The 23,009-nt window shown below is 38.8% G+C and overlaps 1 protein-coding gene and 1 long non-coding RNA gene across 2 annotated transcripts; one reads left to right on the top strand and one right to left on the bottom strand.

The window, feature by feature from the left end:
* Window positions 1-9,565: 9,565 nt before the first annotated feature.
* On the bottom strand, window positions 9,566-11,498 carry LOC148211953 (uncharacterized). Its single transcript, XR_015790368.1, has 2 exons — window positions 11,298-11,498; window positions 9,566-9,758 (listed from the first exon to the last, which is right to left on the bottom strand). It is a non-coding gene; the product is annotated as an uncharacterized LOC148211953 (long non-coding RNA).
* Window positions 11,499-20,965: 9,467 nt separating this feature from the next.
* LOC111025656 (uncharacterized) lies at window positions 20,966-21,436 on the top strand. Its single transcript, XM_022303545.1, has one exon. The coding sequence runs from the start codon at window positions 20,966-20,968 to the stop codon at window positions 21,434-21,436; it is 471 nt and encodes a 156-aa protein (XP_022159237.1).
* The last annotated feature ends 1,573 nt before the right edge of the window (window positions 21,437-23,009 follow it).

Below are 23,009 nucleotides of genomic sequence, written 5' to 3'. Positions count from 1 at the left end.
TCCACCATCGAAGCAGCAGCGACTCGATTTCTGGCGTCCATCGTGGCCGTCCACGGTGACCACCACGAACAACGACGATACCCAGCGGCCGGATGATGGCGGGACGACGAGAACCACGACCTCCTCCGGCGACATCCAACGTTCAGCCCGAACAGCCCAGTTCCGTGACGTTTTCTTCGTTCCGGCGAGTTTCTGTGTTGACCCACCCTTGTTAGGAGCTAGATTAGCGTTACCCACCCCTCCTGAGGTTGGATCGGCAAGATGGAAGCCACACGACGTCAGTTCCGTGATACCCGCACCTTGTCGGCATCCGATCCACAAGCCCCAAAATTCTCGCCATCGTTGCAACAAGGTTTAGTGGGTTTTGAACCAACGAAGACTAGGAGCTTGTAGGCGGGGGTATGTAGTTTCTTACTGGAGGGATTGGTTGTTATGTGCTGATATGATATGGTTGTTTGCTCGTGTGCCCATGTGTGATATTTGCATGTTGCTGGTCGTTGGTATCATTAAGTAAACGTTATTGTTGATAAAACTGTTGATATATCTTGGGAAAATTATGTGGTTGTGTGAATAAAATGTAGCCAAGTAATCTTGAATGGCTATGATTGAATTGTTGTTATGTTCTAATTGGTTTCATGATGAAATTCGTATACCGGTACTATAATCTGTTGTTTCGGAAGCATATTGAATATTTATGAGAAGTTGGTTGTGTTTGATGTATGCTGGGTATCTATCAATTATATTTTGGTTAAGTTGTTGGTTGTGCCTTTCTGTGAACGAAGCCTGTTGGAGCTGTTGGATCATGCTGGACTATTTTAAATTGATTGGTTTTTACATATGATCATTTTGGCGTATCGCATGTTGGACTGTCATGAGATTGTTGATGCACGAGGCATGGCGTAATAGCAAGTACGACTCTTGTGAGAGTTTTGAGACATAGCAAAGTAAGTAGACAAGGGGCATGTGCGTGCGTTAATGTATGCTAAATGGTCTCTAACGTGCTGATTTTGTGGCGTTTAATGCTAATTTTGTTACGTCATTGTGCTAAATAATTCTCGTTGTGTTAGTCAATATACTTGGAGTAGTGTTGTATATTTGTCAATGAAAATGGTGAGTTTTCTGCTTTGCTAAACTGTTGAGTATTGCTGTGGTAATGACTGTTACATGGATATGCATGAATTGTTCGGCGTGTTTTGTGAGCTATTATCCTTAGTAAGGCTTGTTAAATAATGATGTTGGATATTGAGCATGATTGGGTTATTACCTCATTATTAGAAAGTTGTCTATGTTGTGGAAGCATGCTGAGTTGTACTTGTGAGTTGAAAGATGTAGGGTTAGTGGTACAAGAAAGTATATAGTAAGACTCCGGTGAAAGTTGGATTCTTGGAGGGAATGAATGAGTGGGTGTTAGGGCCTCGGGTATAAATGGTCGAGGGCTGATACGTCACTAATGGAGTATCAAGGCCTCGGGTATAAATGGTCGAGGGTCGATACGAGGAGTCCTTTGGAAGGAAGACTATTGGGGCCTTGGGTATAAATGGTCAAGGACCAATAGATGGTGAAGTCATCGGGGCCTCGGGTATAAATGGTCGAGGGCCGATGCAGCAGTGTCGGGGCTTTGAGTATAAATGGTTAGAGGCCGACTCTACTCGAAGGAGATAACTGTGGAAGGTTAGGATAACTGTGACAAGCGTAGAGGTACTTGTGATGTTAGGGAGACTAGAGGTTGGTAGTTAATGTGTTCCTGGTTGTGGTTGTCACCGAATTTTATAAATGTGTCTATGTTTGAATGCATAATGTGATGAAAAGCATGACTATGAATGTTTCATGATTTGGTTGAGCATGATGTGTGTGTGTTGATTCCTTAATAAGCATGACACGTTGTTCCTTGATAAGTATGCTGTCTGTGCGTGACCCTTCAGATAAGGGCTGCTTACTGAGTACTGTGGTTGTACTCATCCCTCTTTTTTCCCTCCAGTCTGCAGGTATCGAGCTAGATCTTGGGATGGTGATGGTGAGGAGGAGGCTTGATCGGAAAGACCATTAGCTATGCTGCGTGCACTTAATTTCTTTTAGTTAGGATAGTTGTGGCCATTTAATCTTGTAGTGGAGGTGTTAATGGTTGGTTTTGTTTAGTTTTATTGTCTAAAGGATGTTGTAAGGTTGCCGATTCATTATTCTTTTTAGAGCATTAATTTCGTTAGCTTCTTAAACTACGGGATTGTAACCTATTTAGGATATTTATGTATACATTTGTTTAAGTTGATCGTACTTGAATTAGTTCTTGCTTCATTGCCATTCGAGATGTTAATATTCATTTAGTGGATAGTTTATAGTTAGTGAAGGTTTCATTGAAGTGTTTGGTTAATGTGAAGTCGGCATTAAATTGTTTATCTGTATAGGATGTGAGTTTCTCTTAAATCTTTAGTGTTGTTGTTCTAATTGTTCAAGCTCTCGTGAGTGTTAAAAATCAGAGTAGCGCAGGAGAAGCGTGGTAGCTTTATTGCTTAGTATTGTTGTGAAGAAAATTCTCTGGTTTATGTGAAAATTTTAGGTTGTCTTAGTAACGGTCTCTGTTTGGAAATGGTGAAATTCCTGGGGCGCGTTACAGTTGAAGCAACCGCATTGTCAGCTTCAACCACCTCGACCTCAGCGGGAAAGTCGGCTATCGTGGGGCTGAGCGCCTCAGTGTTTCTGGCAGCCTTCTTAGCGCTCGGGCGCTTGCACTTCACGCTTTGGGAAAATCCACAAACCATTGCTACAAAGGAAAGTAAATCGCTAGTTAGAAGCTAGGGATGCAAAAAAGCGTCCGGTAAGGATGTCAAGCAAAGGTAACTCACCAAGTTCGGAGTTCGGTTTATGAGCTTCTGGTGGGGATAAGAGGGGGTTGTAGTCGAGTAGTCCTGAGGCAAGTAGAAGCTTATCTGTTACAAGGGTGCCAATCTGCTTACCACTCTTGAATCGATCTATTTCAAGGCGTTGAAGGTCGGCTCAGAGTGTTGGGGAATCGGTCGAACCGCAACTGAAATTGGCAGAAAAGCACGAGTTAGACCATGAAGAGAAGAAACCAAGAACAAGAAAAGTCTCGACCCCTTACCTAAGTTCCCAAACCTACGAGGGACGTTGTGGAAAGGCAGGTCGGACTCGTTCTTGGCTAACCACGCTCCGGAAGCAAAGAACCATTTTCCGACCCAGTTCTTTATTGAGGTTGGCCCTTTTAAAATGCCTCATGCGCCCTTCCGAGCACACAAGTAATATCTCCCCGGCTTTTTGGAGATTCACTTGACCTTGAAACAAGCTAAAAGCTGCTCGACACCGAGGAGGTCAAGGTCATTTACTTCCCTACATCTAAGCCAAAATAGCACGGTAAGACCAAAGACAACTCCCCATTTGTTGGGGGCCACTTGTGCAGGAGCTAGTCCAGTTCGGAATATAAATTCCTACACTAAGGGGTGAATTGGAAGACGAAACCCGTACTCGAACATTTTTAAGTAAAGGGTTACGAACCCATCCGGAAGATTGTTGGCTCTCTCACCTTCCTTGGGAAGCCTAAAGACGATGTCATCCGGAATACTATACCTCCTGCGAAGAGGGCCGAGGTAATTCTCAGGCATCTGGGAAGGGTATTCTAAGCCTTGACCCGAGGTGGAAGTGTCACTATCGTCCCCTTCGTTATCAGAAAACCTAAAATTCTATATCTCTTCCTCCTCTAATTCGGAGTCTAACTTACTGGCGAACTCCTCTACGGAATCAGCTTTCTTGGGAGAAGAGCTCTGATTCCGACCTACGTCACTAGATGGGCTACTAAAAGAGGAAGAACTAGGAAACTCCGACATGCACGAAAAGTAAGAGGAGAAAATAAAAGACGAATTCAAAAGAACGCAACTGACCTAGAGCAAGAATTCCGATCTGATCAGGTCGGACTCCAAGATTTCATATATCGTAAAAAGTGGAAACAAAACCTTGGAGGTATTTATAGTAACCCGAAGTTCAATCTCAACCGCACACGTGTCCGAAAATGGACGTCGCAGATCGAAAGAATTCGAACGTCTTGTGTACTCAAGTGCGCGCCGCTCGTCGGTTCTGCTCTCGAGATTCCCCAACGGTGCAATTAATAAATTAAATAAATTGAATGCCCGAGTCACCACGTGGATTGGTCTCTCTGGAATAGTAGCAATAAAATTTCTTTGCCAGGTCGAGATCGAACCCGGTAGAGAGGGGGCCGATGTTTGGGGATAAAATACCTAATTGCCACGTGGAGGACAGAGATTGGTTAAAAACAAAAGAAGTTGTTAAAAAGACCTGTTTAGGAAGATCTCTCCTCAAAACCTTCTGAGGAGAGAGATTCAATACTTCCAATTACATTGCAACTCCCAAAGTATCCGAGTACGACCTGCTAAAATCCGACATCTCCGACCTCAAAACCGACCAAGGTAACTGCCTATCGCGACCGCTGTCGCGACCTAAACTTATAAATAAAGTGTCCCATTTCACCGTCAGGTAAGGAATTTCTCCTCGAACTTAAATTGAGTCCGAGCTGCCTACTAACTTGAGCGTCGGAGATTTTTGCCCTTTGGTGCAGGTCTTCCCTGTCTTTCAGGTTGGAGCTAGGACCGAGTTCGGACTAAGGAACTATTGTGCGAATTCTTGCATAAAAAAATATGATATGTGTGGGTTTCTTTTGTAAAGAACACTCATATTCCATTTGAGTCCTTAGTTGGGCGTACTACTAATTCGAGGAAAAGTTCATTATTTTGTGTAGCTATGTCAAAGGAGATGAAACAAACTAGTGCTTTTATGGGTTGAACCTTACATCCCTTCCTATGAGGTATTTGAGTATTCCTTTGATATCGTCTCTACTGTCTTATAGGGATTGTAAGCCCTTGATAGAACGTACTATGGTGAAAGTACGTAGTTGGTCAAACTATATGGAATCGTATGTTTGGGGCTTCAACTGATTAGGTTGGTTCTGTAAAGTATGCATATATATCAATCTAGCATCTTTCTCTTGTGATGCGGGTCATTCATGAGGTGGATCGTATTCTTCGATTATTCTCATAAAAGGGGAAGTAGCATGCTAGGGAGGAGCAAAGGTCACTTGGTCCTAGAGCATCTTCATGTGGGAAAAGAGAAAATATATAAAATAATAAATAGGATTTTATTGAATTGAATGGCTCTAAATACAACCTAATAACTTATTTATACTAATGTAATCCCTAATCATAATTCAAATAAGAAATCAAATTTTAAACTATATCATAATATTAAACTATATGCTAATCCAAATATAATTACAATTCAAATAATTTTATATAATAAATATTTTATCTAACATCCCAATACTAAATTGTCAGTTTGTTGAATAACATGAATGTCAAAGTTAATGCCTAAACCAAAATAGAAAAAAATTTCAATGTCAAAACCAAAACAAAAAACCCAAACAAGGACCAACAACCAACCATCAAGATTCAACATACCATAAATGTTGCAACAAATAACAACCAACTATCAACAACAAATGTTGTATAGGCTGCAATACACAGTAGACGCTACGACATCTCACAACCAACAACTAACAGCCAAACCACCAATGTTGTAGAGGCTATGACATGCCATAGACACTGCAACATATGACAACAAACAACCAACAACCAACTAATGTATACTGGAGAGGCTCTGATACCACGTTAATTTTACGGGATGAGAGAAAATAATAAATAGGATTTCATTGAATTTAATTGCTTCAAATACCAACCTAATACCTTATTTATACTAATACAATTCCTAACCATAATTCAAATAGGAAATCTAATTCTAAATTATATAATTATAATGGGCCAGTAGCTCATAGTTAAGAGGCTAAATCAATAATAAAAGAGGTAGTGGTTCTATGCAAGTGAAATGCAAGTGAAAAGGGGTTCGAGAAAGAGCCTCTTGAGGAATGGGGTTTTTGAAAGGAAAAGCTAGAAAATGCTAGAGTAGAGGAAAATAGTCTTTTTCTAAAATTTGGGGGTGTGATATTTTTGATGTTGTGCCCTACATGCTAGTTACCTTTTGCTTGGTATACCGTCCAAATTTGATAGAAATGTCTCTTTTTATGACTTTCTTAATCTTTATTATTTCAATTACAATGGGAGGAAAATCACTTTAGTACCATTTATTCAAAAGATATGCACATTGACCAAACTAAATTGAAGTAAAAAAGATCGAGGCTGAAATCAAGGAAGCTACCAAGCAACAAGAAGAAAGGGTAAAACCCCCAGTAATGGTAAGAAAGTCATGAGCTTCATGGCAAGTTCAAGTGAAATCAAGAGTGTTTTGTGTTCTAACAAACTTCTTCTAATGCTTATGTGTAAATGTACTTTTCTCCTAACCCAATAACTTTAAGATAATTTGCTTACTATTTTTGTTGAGCTTTTCAAATAGTTCAAGGTTGTCTTTTGGGAGGATATGTTTAAGCAACTACATAATTGAGAGGAATAAAGCGCAAAATTAATTTCATCCCTGCTGCAAAGCTGATACATTATTGCACAAATACTGTGGTGAAAGAGATGCAAAAGCAGGATGAAGGATTGCTTGTTCACGATATCAAAAACTGAGGGAATGTTGACCAAGAGAAGAACATAGGCCTTCAAAAAGCGACAACCCAAAAAGAGATGATCTTGATGAATATGACAACTCCGAGAAACAAAACCAAAAAGCCTACCAAACCAACCAACTCAAAGGTAAGTATTATTTATAGATAAATTGAGTAATTACAATGATTTTGCTGTTGTAGGACACAATCAACCTCAACCAAGCAAGGAGATAAAAGAAGGAAAGGTCATAGAAATTCTTAAAGAACTCAAAGAAGGACAATATAATGTCAATTTAGACAAAACAATAGCCTCCAACCACAATAATTTTATCAGTAAGGTAAGGACCAAGTTACTACGTAGTATCATTGGACTAACTTAATGAATTTATGGAATAGGTAACAAACTTGATTCTAGGATGAATCCTTTCAAATAAGAGGAGACCATAAGATCATGACAACCAGCAAGAACCTCAATTCAACCTATCCAAAGTTAGACAAGAATAAGGCGTGATGATCTCTCAAGTAAAGAGATCTCAGAGATCTCATTGTACACATAGTACATTTTTAAAATTCTCATGGACCAAATCAACTCACACAATGACGATCAGTATCACAAACGCAAGCTAAACTCATATGGAGGTCCAAGTAAATGCTTATTGATAGAACAACACCTAGTGTGCGCCAACCATCGCCCATTGCTCTTGTCGCACGCCCAGTGCCCATGGTCACTATCGCACGTACACACCTAGCGCCCAACCACCCTCTAATCTCACAATGCGCCTACTGGGCTGCACACTAACCTCACAGGATGCGCCTAAGTGTCCATAATGCACGCCCCATGCGTGTGCCATCGTTGCCCCGACGCTTGGTGCCCATGCCTACGCATTCGGAAACCTCCAAAGCATTTGCCCATGCCCACGTTGCCGCCAACCCCTGCCCATGCCTCTACCTGCGCCTTGCTGCTACCTTCTTTAAGCCCTAACCGTCACCCACTCTTGGTAATTTTTTTTCTTGTTTGCTTTAGAACTTTTGAATTGTATTATATTCCTTATTCATTTTATTAGTAAGGAAAGAATTTCCAGTTATTTTATTTTATGGAATTGATTTTCTTAGAATTATTTATTTTCATTTTCAATTAGAGATTCTTTCCGTATTGCTCATTGGCATGGGCTATTTATAGTCATATTGTGTAACCCTTTGAGAGGCATTATTGTTGAATGAAAGCTAAGTTTTTTACTCCAATTGCGAGCATCGGACCCCCTATGAATATCATTTTTGGAGCTAAGATTGCAATATGCTAAGAAGCATTCAAGTTTCATTGGTTATTGGAGTATATAGCGAGTCATCCGTCTTACCCTATTGGTTGAACGGGTTTAACGTATGGGTTATGGTGCTTGAGACATTAGAGGATTCCCTTGTTCAAAGGTGCATCATACTGGTTGATGGGTGCACATGCGTTGGGGTTGATGGCTAAGCATGTGGATGCACACAAGCTAGCATATGCATTAGCAGAGGATAAATGCATGCTGATTGGGTGATGTGATCATAATGGACCAACTCGAAGAAACCACCTACATCAACCAGGAAGAGAGTGGAGGAAATACCTCATAAAATAAGAAAGCTTCATTGGACCCACAACAAATTTGATCCATTTTAAGGTCCATGAAGAACCACAAGGGTCAAAAGGAAGAGACATTGAAGAGAAGCTAAGTGAATGGCCAAACCTCACGGACTTGCCTACCGCAAGCCCTTTGACACACCCCAAGCACAACACCATGACGCCCGCATGTGTTCCCACACCGCATGTGACTTCATGCCCACGCACGCCAAGTAGCTCCTCTAAATGCACGCCTTCATGCATGCATGCGCGCGCTTGCCATGCCCGCTAACCTCACAAGGAAACACTCCATGCTAAGTGCTAGCCAACCACCCTCGTCCGCCCTCCCACAATGCTAGTGCCTATGTAGCTTCGCCTGCAGCACACCTATCCAGCACCATGCCCCACACCTATCCAGCACCATGTCCCAACGCCAGCGCCATGCCCCTGCCATGTGAAACTCGTGTTGTACACCCTCTTGTTGCGCGCCTCGCTCAGTGCCCCCTCACCAGCACCCTCAGCCAGTGCCAACGCCCAACGCCCACGCCAGCCACCTGCTACCCATGCCCAACGCTCATGCCTGCTACCCCTCATGCATGCCTAGCCACCTATCGCCTGTCCCTTACATGTCGGCCATGCCTTGACGCCAAATGTTGTTTGAAACCCCCTCTATAATAAATAAAGAATAGATTTTTCCTTTATTTGTTTTAGAAAACATTTTGTTTTATTTTATTTTAATTTAGATTTAATTTGCATATTTTAATTATTTCTTTAGTATTTTAGGAAAGTCATATTTTTGGAATTACGGAACATCTCTTGCCTTTTATTTTATTTATATTTTTGTTTTATTTTTATTTAGCAAAATAAATTGTAAAGGTCTTCGGCCTTGGTCTATACATAGGTGTCCCCCTTGTAGTTTAATAATTTGGGAATTGAATTTTAGTTGAATACAAAATTGAGAGGCTTCTCCTAATTCCTTGTCTGTGTTCAAACCCCTTTAAAATATTGTATTCTTTGTCTGGTTGAACTTAGTACTTTATTTTACCATTGGAACACGCATGTTTGATTGGTCATCAAACTCATGCCGTGTTTCCTGCCTCAAGCATAGTGAGTATTCTGTCTGCTCAAGGTAATCGACTGTAAAAGTAATTCATCTAACCTATCCCTTTTGGGTTGAACCATTTATATGATTGAATTCAAGTGACTAGAGGCTCAAGAAGTCCATATGCTTGGGTTGTAGCATATCATTTGGTATCAAAGATTATGTAATGACCCCAATTTTTATATGTCATTAATAATATAATATTGAGATAATTACTCATAAAACATAATTTCGTTAAAATAAAATAAGATAAAAACTTGTATTTTCATCTAAAAGTGAAAACGATAACTTAATAAAACTTAACTTATAAATCTTTAGCAGCGGAAATCACAAAGTTATTATCCTTAAGTAAAACAAGTAAAAATGCGGTATAGTCATAATTAAAAGTATAAATTATAAATAACATTCAACCGTGTCTCATATCTTCTCCTCGTCAATGCCCAGGTCATCCTCAACGTTATTCCCGTCAACTATATAACTATCTGTAAAAAAATTGAAAGAACATGGAATGAGTATAAAAAATACCCAGTAAGTAGTTCCCATCATAAGGAACCTTTCATGCTCAAACACACACATCATGCTTATATGAATGCATACCTCAACCTAACATATAAACCAACGAACAACTTAACTTAAGATACTTGTGCTTGCTAGCATAAACTTACATATCTAAATCCTTAATTTGGTGTCATGCTATACAGAAATACCTCATACCATAACCGTCAATTCCGCATGTAATATTTATAGGGTAATTACCCCCCATAAATACCATTAACATGAACTAATTTGTTTCCTAGGGCCCAGCCTTTAGCAGAAACCATACATGTCATATCATACATCTAGCTGCATAACATAACTGCTTAATTTGGGTATTTCATGCATAACATTAATCTTACCTAAATCCATGACACATAAGACTACTAACTTCACTACGAATGCAATGCATCACACATTATGTCATGCTTTACCTAAACATGATTTGCTATTAAACATACTTAAAATGACATGAGAAAGCCATAGAATCATAACATGCTTTGTAATACATAAAATTTAACCACAATCACCATTCAATAACAAAATATATTTAAGCAACATGAATAACATAATTCAATAACAAAACAATGCAACACATAACATAATTCACTTACAATCAAACAATAATACAACAAAACATACAAGGCGGTAACTTATGATAGAATCCACTTACCTGAACTTCGTAAACTAAAGGAAATTCCTTAAAGCTTCCAAATAATAATTAACACAACTAAAATTAGGACTCAATTACCAAAACTAAGCTTTCTCCAATAAGTTCTCATAACTAGATATGTTCACTATTCTACTAGTACAAATCCCTAATAATTAACCTAATCCATAATAATCATAAAATATATATATAAATTTGTGAAAAGTAATTTTAAAATCTTCATATTAGCCTCTGATTTATATATTATAATATCAATAAAAATAATTTACTGATTTTGCAAATTTACAAAAAAACTATAGAAAACACATAGCACTAGTTTTCACAATTTTAAAACGTAGGTAAAACTAATCATAAAAATCAATTTTACTACATTCAAATACATTTTAGGTTAGTTTAAAGGTGCTGGTCATGGTCTCAAAAATTCAAAATTAACAATCCAAAATTTGATACTAAACAAGCTAAAACTATGAAAATAACATAAACCGTTAAAAACCGTTATGAAGGAATTTTATGAACATTTTTAGGACCTTTTAAATTCAGATTTTCAGATCTCAAATCAACAAAAATAAGGCCTAAACAGTACCTATTTTCTCTTAATAATGAACCCTTAAAATAATTTACACAAGGAAGAATGATGCTTACCGTTGGTGCGTTTTTCTCTCTACCTTAAAAAATAAAAAGAGAAAATTTCCAGAAACTAATAGAGCTTGAAATGATGATGGAAACCTTAGAAAATGGATATGAACATGCTTAGGTTCTATAAAAATTATTATGAAAAATCTACTTACAAAACTAGACTAAAAGAAGCCGTTCTTACCGAAAAGACAAAACCGCAATGAACGATCCTTGAAGAGACTTGGAAAAGCAACCACAACTCCTCTAAGGTGTGATTTAAAAGATAGGTTAGATGATTGAGAGGAAATTTTCAGATTTGTTTAGAAATGTTCTTGGAGGAAAATGAATGAAACAAACATAGGTAACTTAAGGAGAATGACTTGGAAGATGAAACAAACATGAATCTTGGATGATGGAACAAACTTCTTCTCTCTCCTCATGCATGGCCAATTACTTAATGGGATTGTTAGTGTTTTTTGGTCTTCCTAACTAACTTAATTATTACATGTGTCTCTTGGGTGGAAGGTGGGTTATATTGCCTAATCATGGTTAGTGGAAGGTGAGTTATATTGCCTAATCATGGTTATGAGTTAAGTAAAACTTTCTATATTCCCCCAATTAAGTTAATTTAATTGAGGTAGAAAAATAAAGAGTAAAATAAAGGTAATATGGTGCTTTACTTGGTTAATTACCTTAAAATAAAACTTTGGATAAAATGTATGAAACTTTATAAATACTCAAATAATGCTACCATTACAATTACCATATTTCACAACATTTATCTAATTACTAAAGTAGTATTGTTAATTTTGTTACTTAAATACAATTAATCTCGCTAATCTTATTAATCTCTTATGCATATTTATTTTTGATTAACATACATAATTAATTAAACATTGATAAGATGAGTCACTAAATTTTGTTGTAAATTTCTTTTTAATAAGTAAATAAAATTAACTTGAGCTTAATTAGTTAGAGTATTAAAAGCCTACAATTATTAACTAGGATTGATTAAAGTTTATTGGCATAAAGCTAATTTGACTAGCTTACCTAAAAAAACAATAATAATATAAAGTCATGAAAATACCCGTATAGCTAATGCGGGGCATTACAGACTAGGCTCTAGATTCAAATATATCATTTATTTTCTTGTCTTTAAATTTTTGTATTTGTATTTATTTTCATCATATTTCGAAAATTCCAAAATTTCATTCCCATTGTTCTTGATACTTCCACATGCCTATCTTACTATCGTTATTGCATGAGAGTTCTTGATTTCAAAAATTACTTCAAAGTATTCAAATTTTATTTGTGTGTGTTCAACATTCAAAAGCTTTCGAACAAACAAAATTTCACTTTAAACCAAGCCCTATAGCTCAAGTTATCAATTTTTTCGAAAACTAACAATTTGAGAGAAACTTGCAGTGTTGTAGAACTGAGAGCCAACTTCGAAATTCCATATTTTTTGCTAAGAACTCCAAATTAATTGAAACCAATGATACTCAAAAGATAATTGAGTTAACTGTCTAACGAGAGTTGAATCCAATATTTTATCTAGTGGTGTGAAAGTTATCAGTATTTTTAACCGTACTATTTTTCTTGAAAATCGTGCAATACTCAAGAAATCCCAATGTTAACTTCGATAGATCATATCTTACTGACCTTTTATTTGTTTATAGTCAAATATTATATCAATTTGAAGGTCTTGAAAAGAGCTTTCCAGGCATACCAAGATTGTAGCCATCCAAGGTCAGGAGGAAAAGTTTTTGCCGATTGAAGAATAAGTATTCTAGGAGAAAACTTTCCATATTTGTATCTGAACAGATTTGGAGAATTTATTTGACCTATCATATCCAACCAAAATCAAGTTATTTTTTAAAAGTAATACTATCTTTTGATTATTAACATTCTAAAATTATTTATGGATCAATTTGCCAAAGTAAGAGATTCATAAAGAAGGAGGACAGCCACCACACCCATACAGCTCACCCGAAAGAGACCTTTTATGCAGCCACAAAATTTGTTTGCTAGTGCAGCCCTTCCAAGCGACCATAAAGCCTCAAGGCAACCCACATAAGTATAAAACACTCACTGTGGTTTTAGTTGCCTTTGGTTTAAACCAAAATCGGGCGTTGTACGTCACACACCTTTACTCCAAACATACCCATTTGTCGCAAACCTCATTGTTTTGTTGGTAAACTATTTCGTGTGTTTTGAATAACCAATTGGATTTTGTAAATTTTCTATGGTTAATTTTTGTTTTCTTTGACTTTTATTGCATATTTGTATTATTATTTGCTTTGACTTCAAGTTACATATTGTTGTGAAGTATTGATCGGCAAGAGCACTAGGCTCAAGGTTTCCTGATTGCATCATTACATCTATCATTCGATATCACTAAAATTTTCCTCACTCATATTGGCATCATTCATATCCTTGTACATCACATACCATTTGAGATTCTATCAATTGGTATTATTTGCATATTGATTACCTTAGACCTTTTCTTGCTATATTCGAGTGTTGAGTCGCCAGGAGCAATCAAGCTAGCATATAAAGGTAAGATTATTTACCACATAAAGCCTTGCACCGACAAAAAGAGAGGAAGCCAAGAGGACTCAAGTAAAGGAGGGAATGAGAAATTTTTTTGTTATTACTAACCCTTACTTGTATAGTATGGCCACAAGAGGAAAATTCCCAAAGTCGCCTGAAGAAGGAGACAAGTCTGAAGTATGCGATAAAAGACTTAGAGAAGCTCAAATCCAAACATTTGCAAGATTCACTCAAAGTCTTGAAAATATTACCGAATCTTTATAAATATTGAACACTCGTATTCAAAGATTATAGATGCCACAAAGAGTCCAACAAAGAAGGAGACCTATGAGTTCAAGAGAAGCATCCGATGACTCCAGGAAGAAGAGGAAGGTACCTTAGGAGACTACTATGCTAACTATGATCATTTTGATGTAGATCATCTAAAGAGAGTAAACCATGGCCGATGGAGAGGAAGAATCCAACCAATCCAAGAGAAGCTAAGCAATGAGAACTACCTAGGAAGCATCAAATTGAAGATCCCAACATTCCACGTAAAATCCACACTAGAGGAGTATGAAGCATGGGAGAAAGAGATTGAGTTAATTAGTGTTTGCATGTCACGATTATAAGGATGGAAATAAAGTAATACTTGCAGTCACTCATTTTATGGATTATCCACTAACTTGGTGGGATAAAGTGACGTCTCATAGAAGGAGGAGCAGCGATGGACCCATAGAATCTTGTCTCGAATTCAAGGAGCTAGTTTAGAGAAGGTTTGTCCCACAACACTACCATAGAGAATATTCAAGGAAACTAAAAGAACTCTATAAAGGCATTAACGGAGCTGAAAACTACTACAAAGAGATGGACATGTTGATGAACCGCTTGCAACTAGAGGAAGATGAAGAAACCACAATGGTCCGATTCTTTGAAGGTCTCAATCTGGACATAGCCGACAAGATTGATTTACAATCCTATGGTGACATGGAGAAATTACTACGCCTCGCCGTCAAATAGAGGAGCAAAACCAAAGAAAGACTAAAAGGTATGTAAAGTCAAATCCTAAACCCACTAGTAGCAAATTTGAGGCAAAACCCTTAGAGTTGAAGTCCAAAAGGGCCTTTGAGAAGGAAGAGTTATCCAAGTCCATGTCCCAACCCGAGATCCCCAAACCTTGGACTAGTGAGATTACATGCTTCAAGTTTCGTTGAGTATATTACATAAGCTGAAATTGCCCAAATCAAAAAGCCATGATCCTTAGAGAGGGAAACTAGTCACTGATGATGAGGAAAAAGTAAGAGAATATGTTGAGGAGATAATAGAAGAAAGTAGCCAAGAGGATGAAGAATTAGAGGAGTATTCCAAGGACATAGCATTAGTTGCTACGAGGAACCTCAATGTGCAATTTAAGGAAGAATCATTAAAGGCACAAAGAGATAACGTATTCCATACTAGGTGCATGGTGAACTCCACCCCTTTTAGTGTTATAATTGATAATGAAAGTTGAACCAATGTTGAGTAAGGATATAGTGGAAAGATTGAAGCTAGCCACCACACCACACCCACGACCTTATAGTCTACAATGGTTAAATGATAGTGGTGATGTGAGAGTCCAAAAGCAAGTTCAGGTTTCATTTGCTATAAATAGGTACAAAGATTAGGTAACTTATGCTGTTGTGTCTGTGCAATGCTAATGATTTCTTCTAGGGAGACCGTGGCAATTTGACAAGAAGGTAAAGTTTGATGGTTTTCTAAATGGTTTTCTAAATAAATATTCTATTGAACATAATGGGAAGAAGAACACACTAGTACCCATTTCTCCAAAAGAAGTTCATGTTGACCAATTAAAATTGGAAGAAATAAGATTTGAAGCCGATAAAAGGGAAATTATTTGACCCCAAAGCAATATAGAAAAAAAGACTACCAACAAAGATAAGAAAGTCGTGACCTCATGGCTAGGAGAGATGAGATGAAAAAGCTTTATGTGCAACTCAATTCCTTCTTTAATATTTGCATGAAGGTAATAATCTCCTAACACAAGAACAAAAAGATACTTTGCCTAGTGTTTGTGTTCGGCTTTTATAGGAATTTGAGGAGATGCTACCCAATGAGGTGTCAAGGAGTTTACCACACATGGAGGGGAGAATTAAAGGTGAAGAAATTGAGCAAGAAGCTGGCTCATCCAAGAAGCAAGCTCAAGGATCCCAATACCCTCCAGAGACCAAGCCACATGAGGAAGCAAAGGAAGAAGAAACACTGGAGATCATTGAAAAAAAAATAAAGAACATGAAGTTTCTAAATTTCATGAATGTAATAGTCCTACTATTGACGCTTACCATTGGACTAATTTGCGTTTGAATATAGGTAAAAAACTTGATTTGAGGATGAACAAAAGGAGGAGATGATGTGATCATAATTGACATAGAGCTGCAAGAACCCACCTACATCAACAAGGAAGAAGATTGGAGGAAAGACCCCTAAAAGAAGATTGGATCCACCAACAAATTTTGTCAATTTTGAAGGTTTATAAACAACCATCAAGGTCAAAAGGAAGTATTGGGAAATTAATGATCCTGTATAATTTCCCCTTTTACAAAAAAAAAAATATCCAAACATAACCACAATATGCAAATAAGGAAGAAAACTGTAAAGAACAAGAAAACGACAGAACAAATTATACTGGTTCATCATTAAGGGCTACATCCAGAATTCCACTCAGATGTGGGTAATTCACTAATAATGTTACGATTGGAATACAACAATACTCTCCCCAAAATATCCCCTAGAGGTCCCAAAAAAAGCATCATAGCTTCTAAATATTTAAAACAAATAATACTTAGGAACATGAATGAAAAGTCACAAGAATAAAGATAAAATTACCTCGATAATGTCGATCTTGATCAATCCCAAAACCTCTACCAATACTCGAGCTGCTACCACTTATTAGCTGCCAAAACCCGCTAAAAATTGGGTGCTAAAACCCCTATTTCGGTTGGAAAAACCCTAAACCCGTAACTGCAGTATCTATAAACTTGAAACGGCGCCATGGCACTACGGACGAAGAAAAACCACACCTGTTCCCCTCTTGACAGTGTCACGGTGCTGTCCATAGTGCCATGGCGCTGCATCTTCGGCCTTTCTGGCCTACAACGCTCGCTTCCACTGTTTTTCATCCTTGCTTTGACCCCAACGCGTCCCGATTTGATTCCAACTCATCTCTAGCACGTTCTGATGTCGTTTTGGTGCCATGAATCCCAAAAATCTCCCACTTGGAGACAAAGCTACAATTTTCTGCCTCCCACTACATCAACAGTGCCCCATCATCTTGACACCCTCTGTCAAGGCACAATTCTAACTGATCTGTCAACGAACTGATCCACATTGCTCGGCCCTACCCAAGCTCTGCCTGTGATGCCCCGAGATTGAGCAATTCATGTGATCATAACTGACCCAATGCTCCAAGACGCCACTTACACCAACAATGAAGAGAGTCTTTAAGAAAGACCCACCAAACGAAGGAAACTCCATTGGATCCAATAACAAATTTTGACCATTTTGAAGTCCAATGAATAACCTACTAGGGTCGAGAGGAAGCGAGGAATGGAGAAGAACCAGGCAAGAAGCCACCCATCAAGGACAAACCCATCAAGAGGCCACTCGCATGCATGCACAGTCAGGCACAAGCCACCCCGCGCACGCGCCACAGTGCCGTGCTAACCTCCTAGTGCATCCTTGCAGTGTGCCACATTGCCAAGCTAAACTTACAAGCTCCTCGCTTGCACGCCACATGTCTGTCCCGCACGCCCATACGCGCGCTGCCTACCCATGTTGCGTGCCCTTGACGTCGCACGCCTGCACCACAGCCCACCCCCACTTGCACGCCTGCACCACCCAGTGCCTTCGCGCGCCCCTGCTGTGTCGCACACCCTCACGCACTTGATAACTCTCCAAAAAAGAGTTATTGTAGTAATTATTTGGGTGAAAATATGCATTAAAATGTCAAAGTTTGTCGGTTTAAGATCATAATTAGCATTAATAGTGTTGAAATGTAAAGTCTTAGCTAAATATCCTAAGTCTTGAGAAAATTGGCCAAAAATAGCATAAACCCTAGTATTTGTGGTTCATTTACAGAGATTTTTAAAGAAGAGCTAAGAAGAGAAAGAAGTGTTGAACCAGAGAAGAGCAGTCAAAGCATTTTCAAGATAAAGCATATAAAAGCTGGAGCATAGCGATGCCAGAGCTGGAGTGACCGTATAGTTAATTCCAAAAACACAGGATTCACTTATGTCCGTACAATTCCCAGCCGGGTGCCCTAAAAACGGAACACAATATTTAAAGGGTATGTTGCCCAAGTCGACAGACACGCAGATCCCAAGAGAGAAAAAAATTGAGAGCTGAAAAGACAAGGGAATGGTATAAACCCATTTTCGGGAGGAGAGCTGATGTCAAAAGGGGGAAGCTCGCCTGCTGGAACGAGCTGACTGTTTTCTGTTATGGGTTGTATTTCTTCTTCTTCTATTCTGTTTTCTGTTACCCATTATGAGCTAAACCCCATTTTGGGGGAGATTTACATGTTGTAACTAACTTGAGACCGAACCTCTAACTGGTACATTTAATTTTAAGCAAATATGATTTTATTTTTTAATCTTCGCATTACTGTGACCGCTGTTTCGTGTAGGCTAGCTTCTGTATTGACCCAGAAGGGCTTATGGGTGCTAATTTGTTTTGCTTATGATTAGCGCTTTTCCATAGCTATTGGGATACTCAGGAATGGGGTCCCCTAATCATGCCTATAGCTTGGGTTTATTGCTTGGGTATTTAGCAACGGGAGTTGTACTTACTTATGAGGGGTGTCTCGGAAGAAACCGAGTCGAGCTGGGCACTAATAAATGTTAGCTACGCTAGAGGGTAGGTTGATAACTTGTGAAAGCATGCTAAATCTCCCTTGCCTTTTCCATATCTGTTATTCCCCCTCGCTTTCTGTGCTACTGCTTTCTTGTGTTGACAGCTTCGAAACTATTGTCTCTTGCAAGTTTCTGTCGGCTTGTTATTACTTTATTTTATTTTTGCTAGATAATATCCATACCCAATCTTGGTATATTTTTATTTGTTGGTATCTGCTTTTATTGTTAAAATACAACCAAAAATCCCTGTGGATACGACCTCGTTACGTACTACAACCTACGAATTGTGTATATTTGCACGTGTTGTCAACACAGTTGTGTGGACGCAACAAGTTTTTGGCGCCATTGCCGAGGATTTTTGCGATCTTATTTTAACATTGATATTTGTAGATACGATGCTGAAATGAGTTTTTTTGTTTTCACATTTTTATTTTACTATGTTTTTTTGCGAGGTGCATGAACGATTACGACGGATTGGAATATCTTATTGACCACGAAATAGAGCGCACCTTCCACAGAAATATACGAGAGCAGAGGCAACAACAAGCGGCAGCCAACATGGATGTAATGAATCCGCCAGTTCAACCTAATGCGCCTACAAGAGACCAAATGTGAGGATCGAGGAAATACTAGATGGGGCTCCTATCGCTGCTAACCCTGAGGTAGTAGTGCCCCCTCTCAATGCTATATTATTAGTAGATGACATTGACAGAGAAATTAAAACGTATGCAGCTCCAGCATTTTATAATTTCAACCTAGTAATCATGGAGACTGAAATTACAGCCCCAAAGTTTGAGCTTAAACCAGCGATGTTTCAGATGCTCCAGACAGTGGGTCAGTTTCATGGACATCCCACGGAGGACCCACATCAGCATCAAAAGTTTTTCATGGGAGTTTGCAATTTATTTAATGATGAAGGATGCAACAAAGATGTGTTGGAACTTAAGTTGTTCCCTTATTCACTCAAAGATGAAGTGAGGACTTGGTTGGAGTCAGTCCCTTCAGAATCGATTAGAAGCTAGGATAACTTGGCCGGACAATTTCTGATCAAGTATTTCCCACCAAGCAAAAATGATAAGTACAAAAGTGAAATCAACAATTTTCAGCAATTTGTTGGGGAGTCGGTTATGAGTCTTGGGAGCGCTTTAAACGGCTTCTGCAAATATGCCCTCACCACGGGATCCCAAGATGCATCCAGATCGAAACGTATTATAATGGTTTGGACGATGCCACCCGTCTAGTCATCGATGCGTCAGCAAATGGGGCTTTGCTAGCAAAACCTTATGCTGAAGCATTCAATATCTTAGAGAGGATATCGTCGAACAATCATTCATGGTCCGACTCTAGAGCCATCCAAGGGAGAGGAAGTAAGGGACTGAACGAATCAGAGTCTTTCACATCCTTAAATTCAAAGATTGAGAATTTGACAGATTTGGTTAGGATGAGTATGACGTAGCAAAACGCAGCTGGAGCATCTGATAGTAAGGCAAATGTTAGCCACGTCCAAGGGATTTCTTACTCTTTTTGCAAAGGAGACCACCATTACAACAATTGTCCTGGCAATCCAGAGTCGATATACTATTTCGGAAATGCTCAGAACAATGGAAAGAACTCGTATTCCAATACGTACAACTTGGGCTGGAGGAACCATCCTAACTTTAGTTAGAGCGAAAATCAGGGAGGAAACAATGTTGGTACATCCAATGCTCTAACATATCAGTAAAAAGGAAATTATCCACCCGACTTCTCAAACCAAGATCAAGTAATATTGCAAAGGTCATCTAAAGGAGCATTTGCATCTTTGGAGAATCTAATGAAGAAGTATATGGAAAAGAATGATACCTCGGTGCAAAGTCAGGAAGCATCGCAGCGGAATCTGGAAACGTATGTGGGTTAGTTGGCAAAAGATCTTAAGAGTAGGCCTTATGGAGCGCTGCCAAATGATAATAAGGTGACCAAAAGGGATGGGAATGAGCAATGTAATGCTCTTACGTTGTTGAGCGGCAAGGTATTGCCTACTGCCCATCCAAATGCTCCAGGAATCCATAAATAATTAAATCAAGATGAAGGATGTGGGCTACAGACAAAAGAATGCGAGTCAGCCGGAACACCTATAATCATACCAGTTAAGAAAAGGGCAAACCTTAGGTTGTTAGTGAATATTAACGAGCAGATAATGGAACATCAAAAAAACACAAGTAAAGAGGTCGACCCAGTAGAAACGAGGGCAGTCAATGTCGGAGCATAAAAGTCAAGAGCAACCAGAAAGTAGAACCAGACGGATCACGAAAATGCTCCAGCCAAGTATCGAACCACACCACCATACCCAAAGCGGGTGCAAAAGAAAGAGCAGGATGCGCAATTTAGAAAGTTCCTTGATGTGCTGAAGCAGCTCCATGTCAAAATACCGTTGGTGGAAGCATTTGAGCAAATGCCGACTTATGTGCGCTTCCTTAAGGACATTCTCACAAAGAAAAGAAAGCTGGGAGACGATGAAACTATGGCAATGACTAAAGCCTGCAACGCTATACTCACGAGTAAAATACCTATAAAGATGAAGGATCTTGGAAGCTTCACCATACCAATGTCTATAGAAGGGCAAAAGATAGGCCAAGAACTCTGCAATCTAGAGGCAAGCATCAACCTTATGCCGCTATTAATTTATAACAAGCTGAGCATAGGAGAAGCAAGACCCACAACAGTCACATTGCAACTAGTAAACCGCTCCATCACGCATCCAGAGGAAAAAATTGAAGACGTTCTGGTACAAGTCGATAAATTTATTTTTCCTGCTGATTTTATTATTCTGGATTATGATGCGATAAGGAAGTTCCTATCATCTATGAGAGGCCATTCCTTGCCACTGGAAGAGCACTCGTGGGTGTCCAGAAAGGAGAATTGAAGATGTGCGTGCAAGATTAAGAAATGAAGTTCTTATTGCATGATTCTATGAAGTTTCCTGCTAAATCAGAAGAATGCTCAGTGTTGAAGATTTTAGATGAAGCTTTAATGGAAGAATTGAGTGCATAAGTCGTGCTGGAGCATTGTGTAAGTAAGGATGTTGCAGCTCAAGAATGTTTCGGTGATGAGAATAAAAAGATAATGGTAAAGGAAGATGCTACCACTGAAATAAAGATCTAAGCACCTGGAGAAGAGTATAAAAATGTTGAGCCGTCAAAAGCTCCAACACAGCATGCAGAAGCTAGTGAGAGCCAACCAAGTGGAGAGAGGGTAGATGCTCCAACATCTTGTTCCCTCAAGCAAAAACAAAGCCTTACAGTCCTTGTGGACAAAGTGCACATCATTGTAGAGGAAAAGTCAGTAAACTTACCCAAAAAAGAGCCACCCGATATCAAACCGATTCTAAAAACTTCAGAAGTAAGAACGAGGAGACTAAAAAGAGAGCTGGAATCATCATGCATCAAGGAGAAAAAGGCAAAACCTTCCAAGTCATCGGCCAAGGTATGAACCGAGCAAACGGAGGCAACTCTAGTCACCGCTTCCAACAAAAACAAAAAGGTAAACAAGAGAATTTTCATTGCCTCAGTTGTGGGGAAGAGGTATACTGCAACTATTTCACAGGAGCCTGCCGCAGCGGCAAAGAGAGGAAAGATCAGCCCACGGGCGACTCGTTGGATGAAAAAGAAGGCAAAGAATATTCACATGCTTGACCCGCGAAAGGGAAGTTCCTTTCCTTTTTACTCTGAAAAATTACCCCCCTCCCCATGTTATTTTAAATTTCTAGTTAGATTTTAATTTCTGCAGTTTACATTTTTGCATTTAAATTTTTATCTTTACTTTTATTGTTTAGTAGTTTAATTTCAATTTCAGTGTGTGTTTTATTTGTTAGTCAGATGTGAACCAATCCCCCTATATTAAATGAAAATTAGAATTTCTGGAAGTTTATGTGCTCTCATCTTCTGTCTATTGCCTCACCTTTTGTGAATAGTCGTTATGTTAGAGCTTGCTAATGTGCAGTATGTCTGCTGATGCTGGAGCTTTTTAATGCAAGCTAGCTTTCTTTTGGCCCAGCATTTGGTCCATGCTTGCTCGCCCATGCCATATCATCCCTCCAGCAGTACTGACCCCAAGTAGCGCTTACCCTATAGAAGAATTTCAAAGGCCACTTATCCAAAGCCACCCTTTATCTTTGTATAGTTAGCCTGGATTTCTCTTAATTCCCCTTATTTGGTAGCATTAGCCCTTCATATTCTTCAATATTTCCAACTAGCAAATTTTATTATACTTTACACTATAGTTTCGCTTTAAGTTTGGGGGCGTGCTAGAGCACTGTAACGTAGATGTCCTTAGTTGCATTAAGGACAATGCAACCTTTTAAGTTTGGGGGAGTGAACCTTCAGTTCTTACATCTTTAGTATATAACATGAATCTTTTTATTCCTGTAATTCAGCCCATTAAAAAAAAAAGAGCTCGCAATAAAGGAAGGCCTAGTAGCCGTATCCAGAGCATAAAGA

This window comes from Momordica charantia, assembly GCF_013281855.1.
Source record: "Momordica charantia cultivar OHB3-1 chromosome 4 unlocalized genomic scaffold, Mcharantia_2.0 BLBB01000004.1, whole genome shotgun sequence".
NCBI classification, from domain to species: Eukaryota; Viridiplantae; Streptophyta; class Magnoliopsida; order Cucurbitales; family Cucurbitaceae; genus Momordica; species Momordica charantia.
Note: the sequence above shows the minus strand (reverse complement) of the source record. Positions and strands in the feature narration are given on the sequence as shown.

What these genes read in the sequence shown, in the direction of transcription:
- LOC111025656 (XM_022303545.1), top strand. Translation starts at nt 20,966, where the DNA reads ATGCCGACTTATGTGCGCTTCCTTAAGGACATTCTCACAAAGAAAAGA.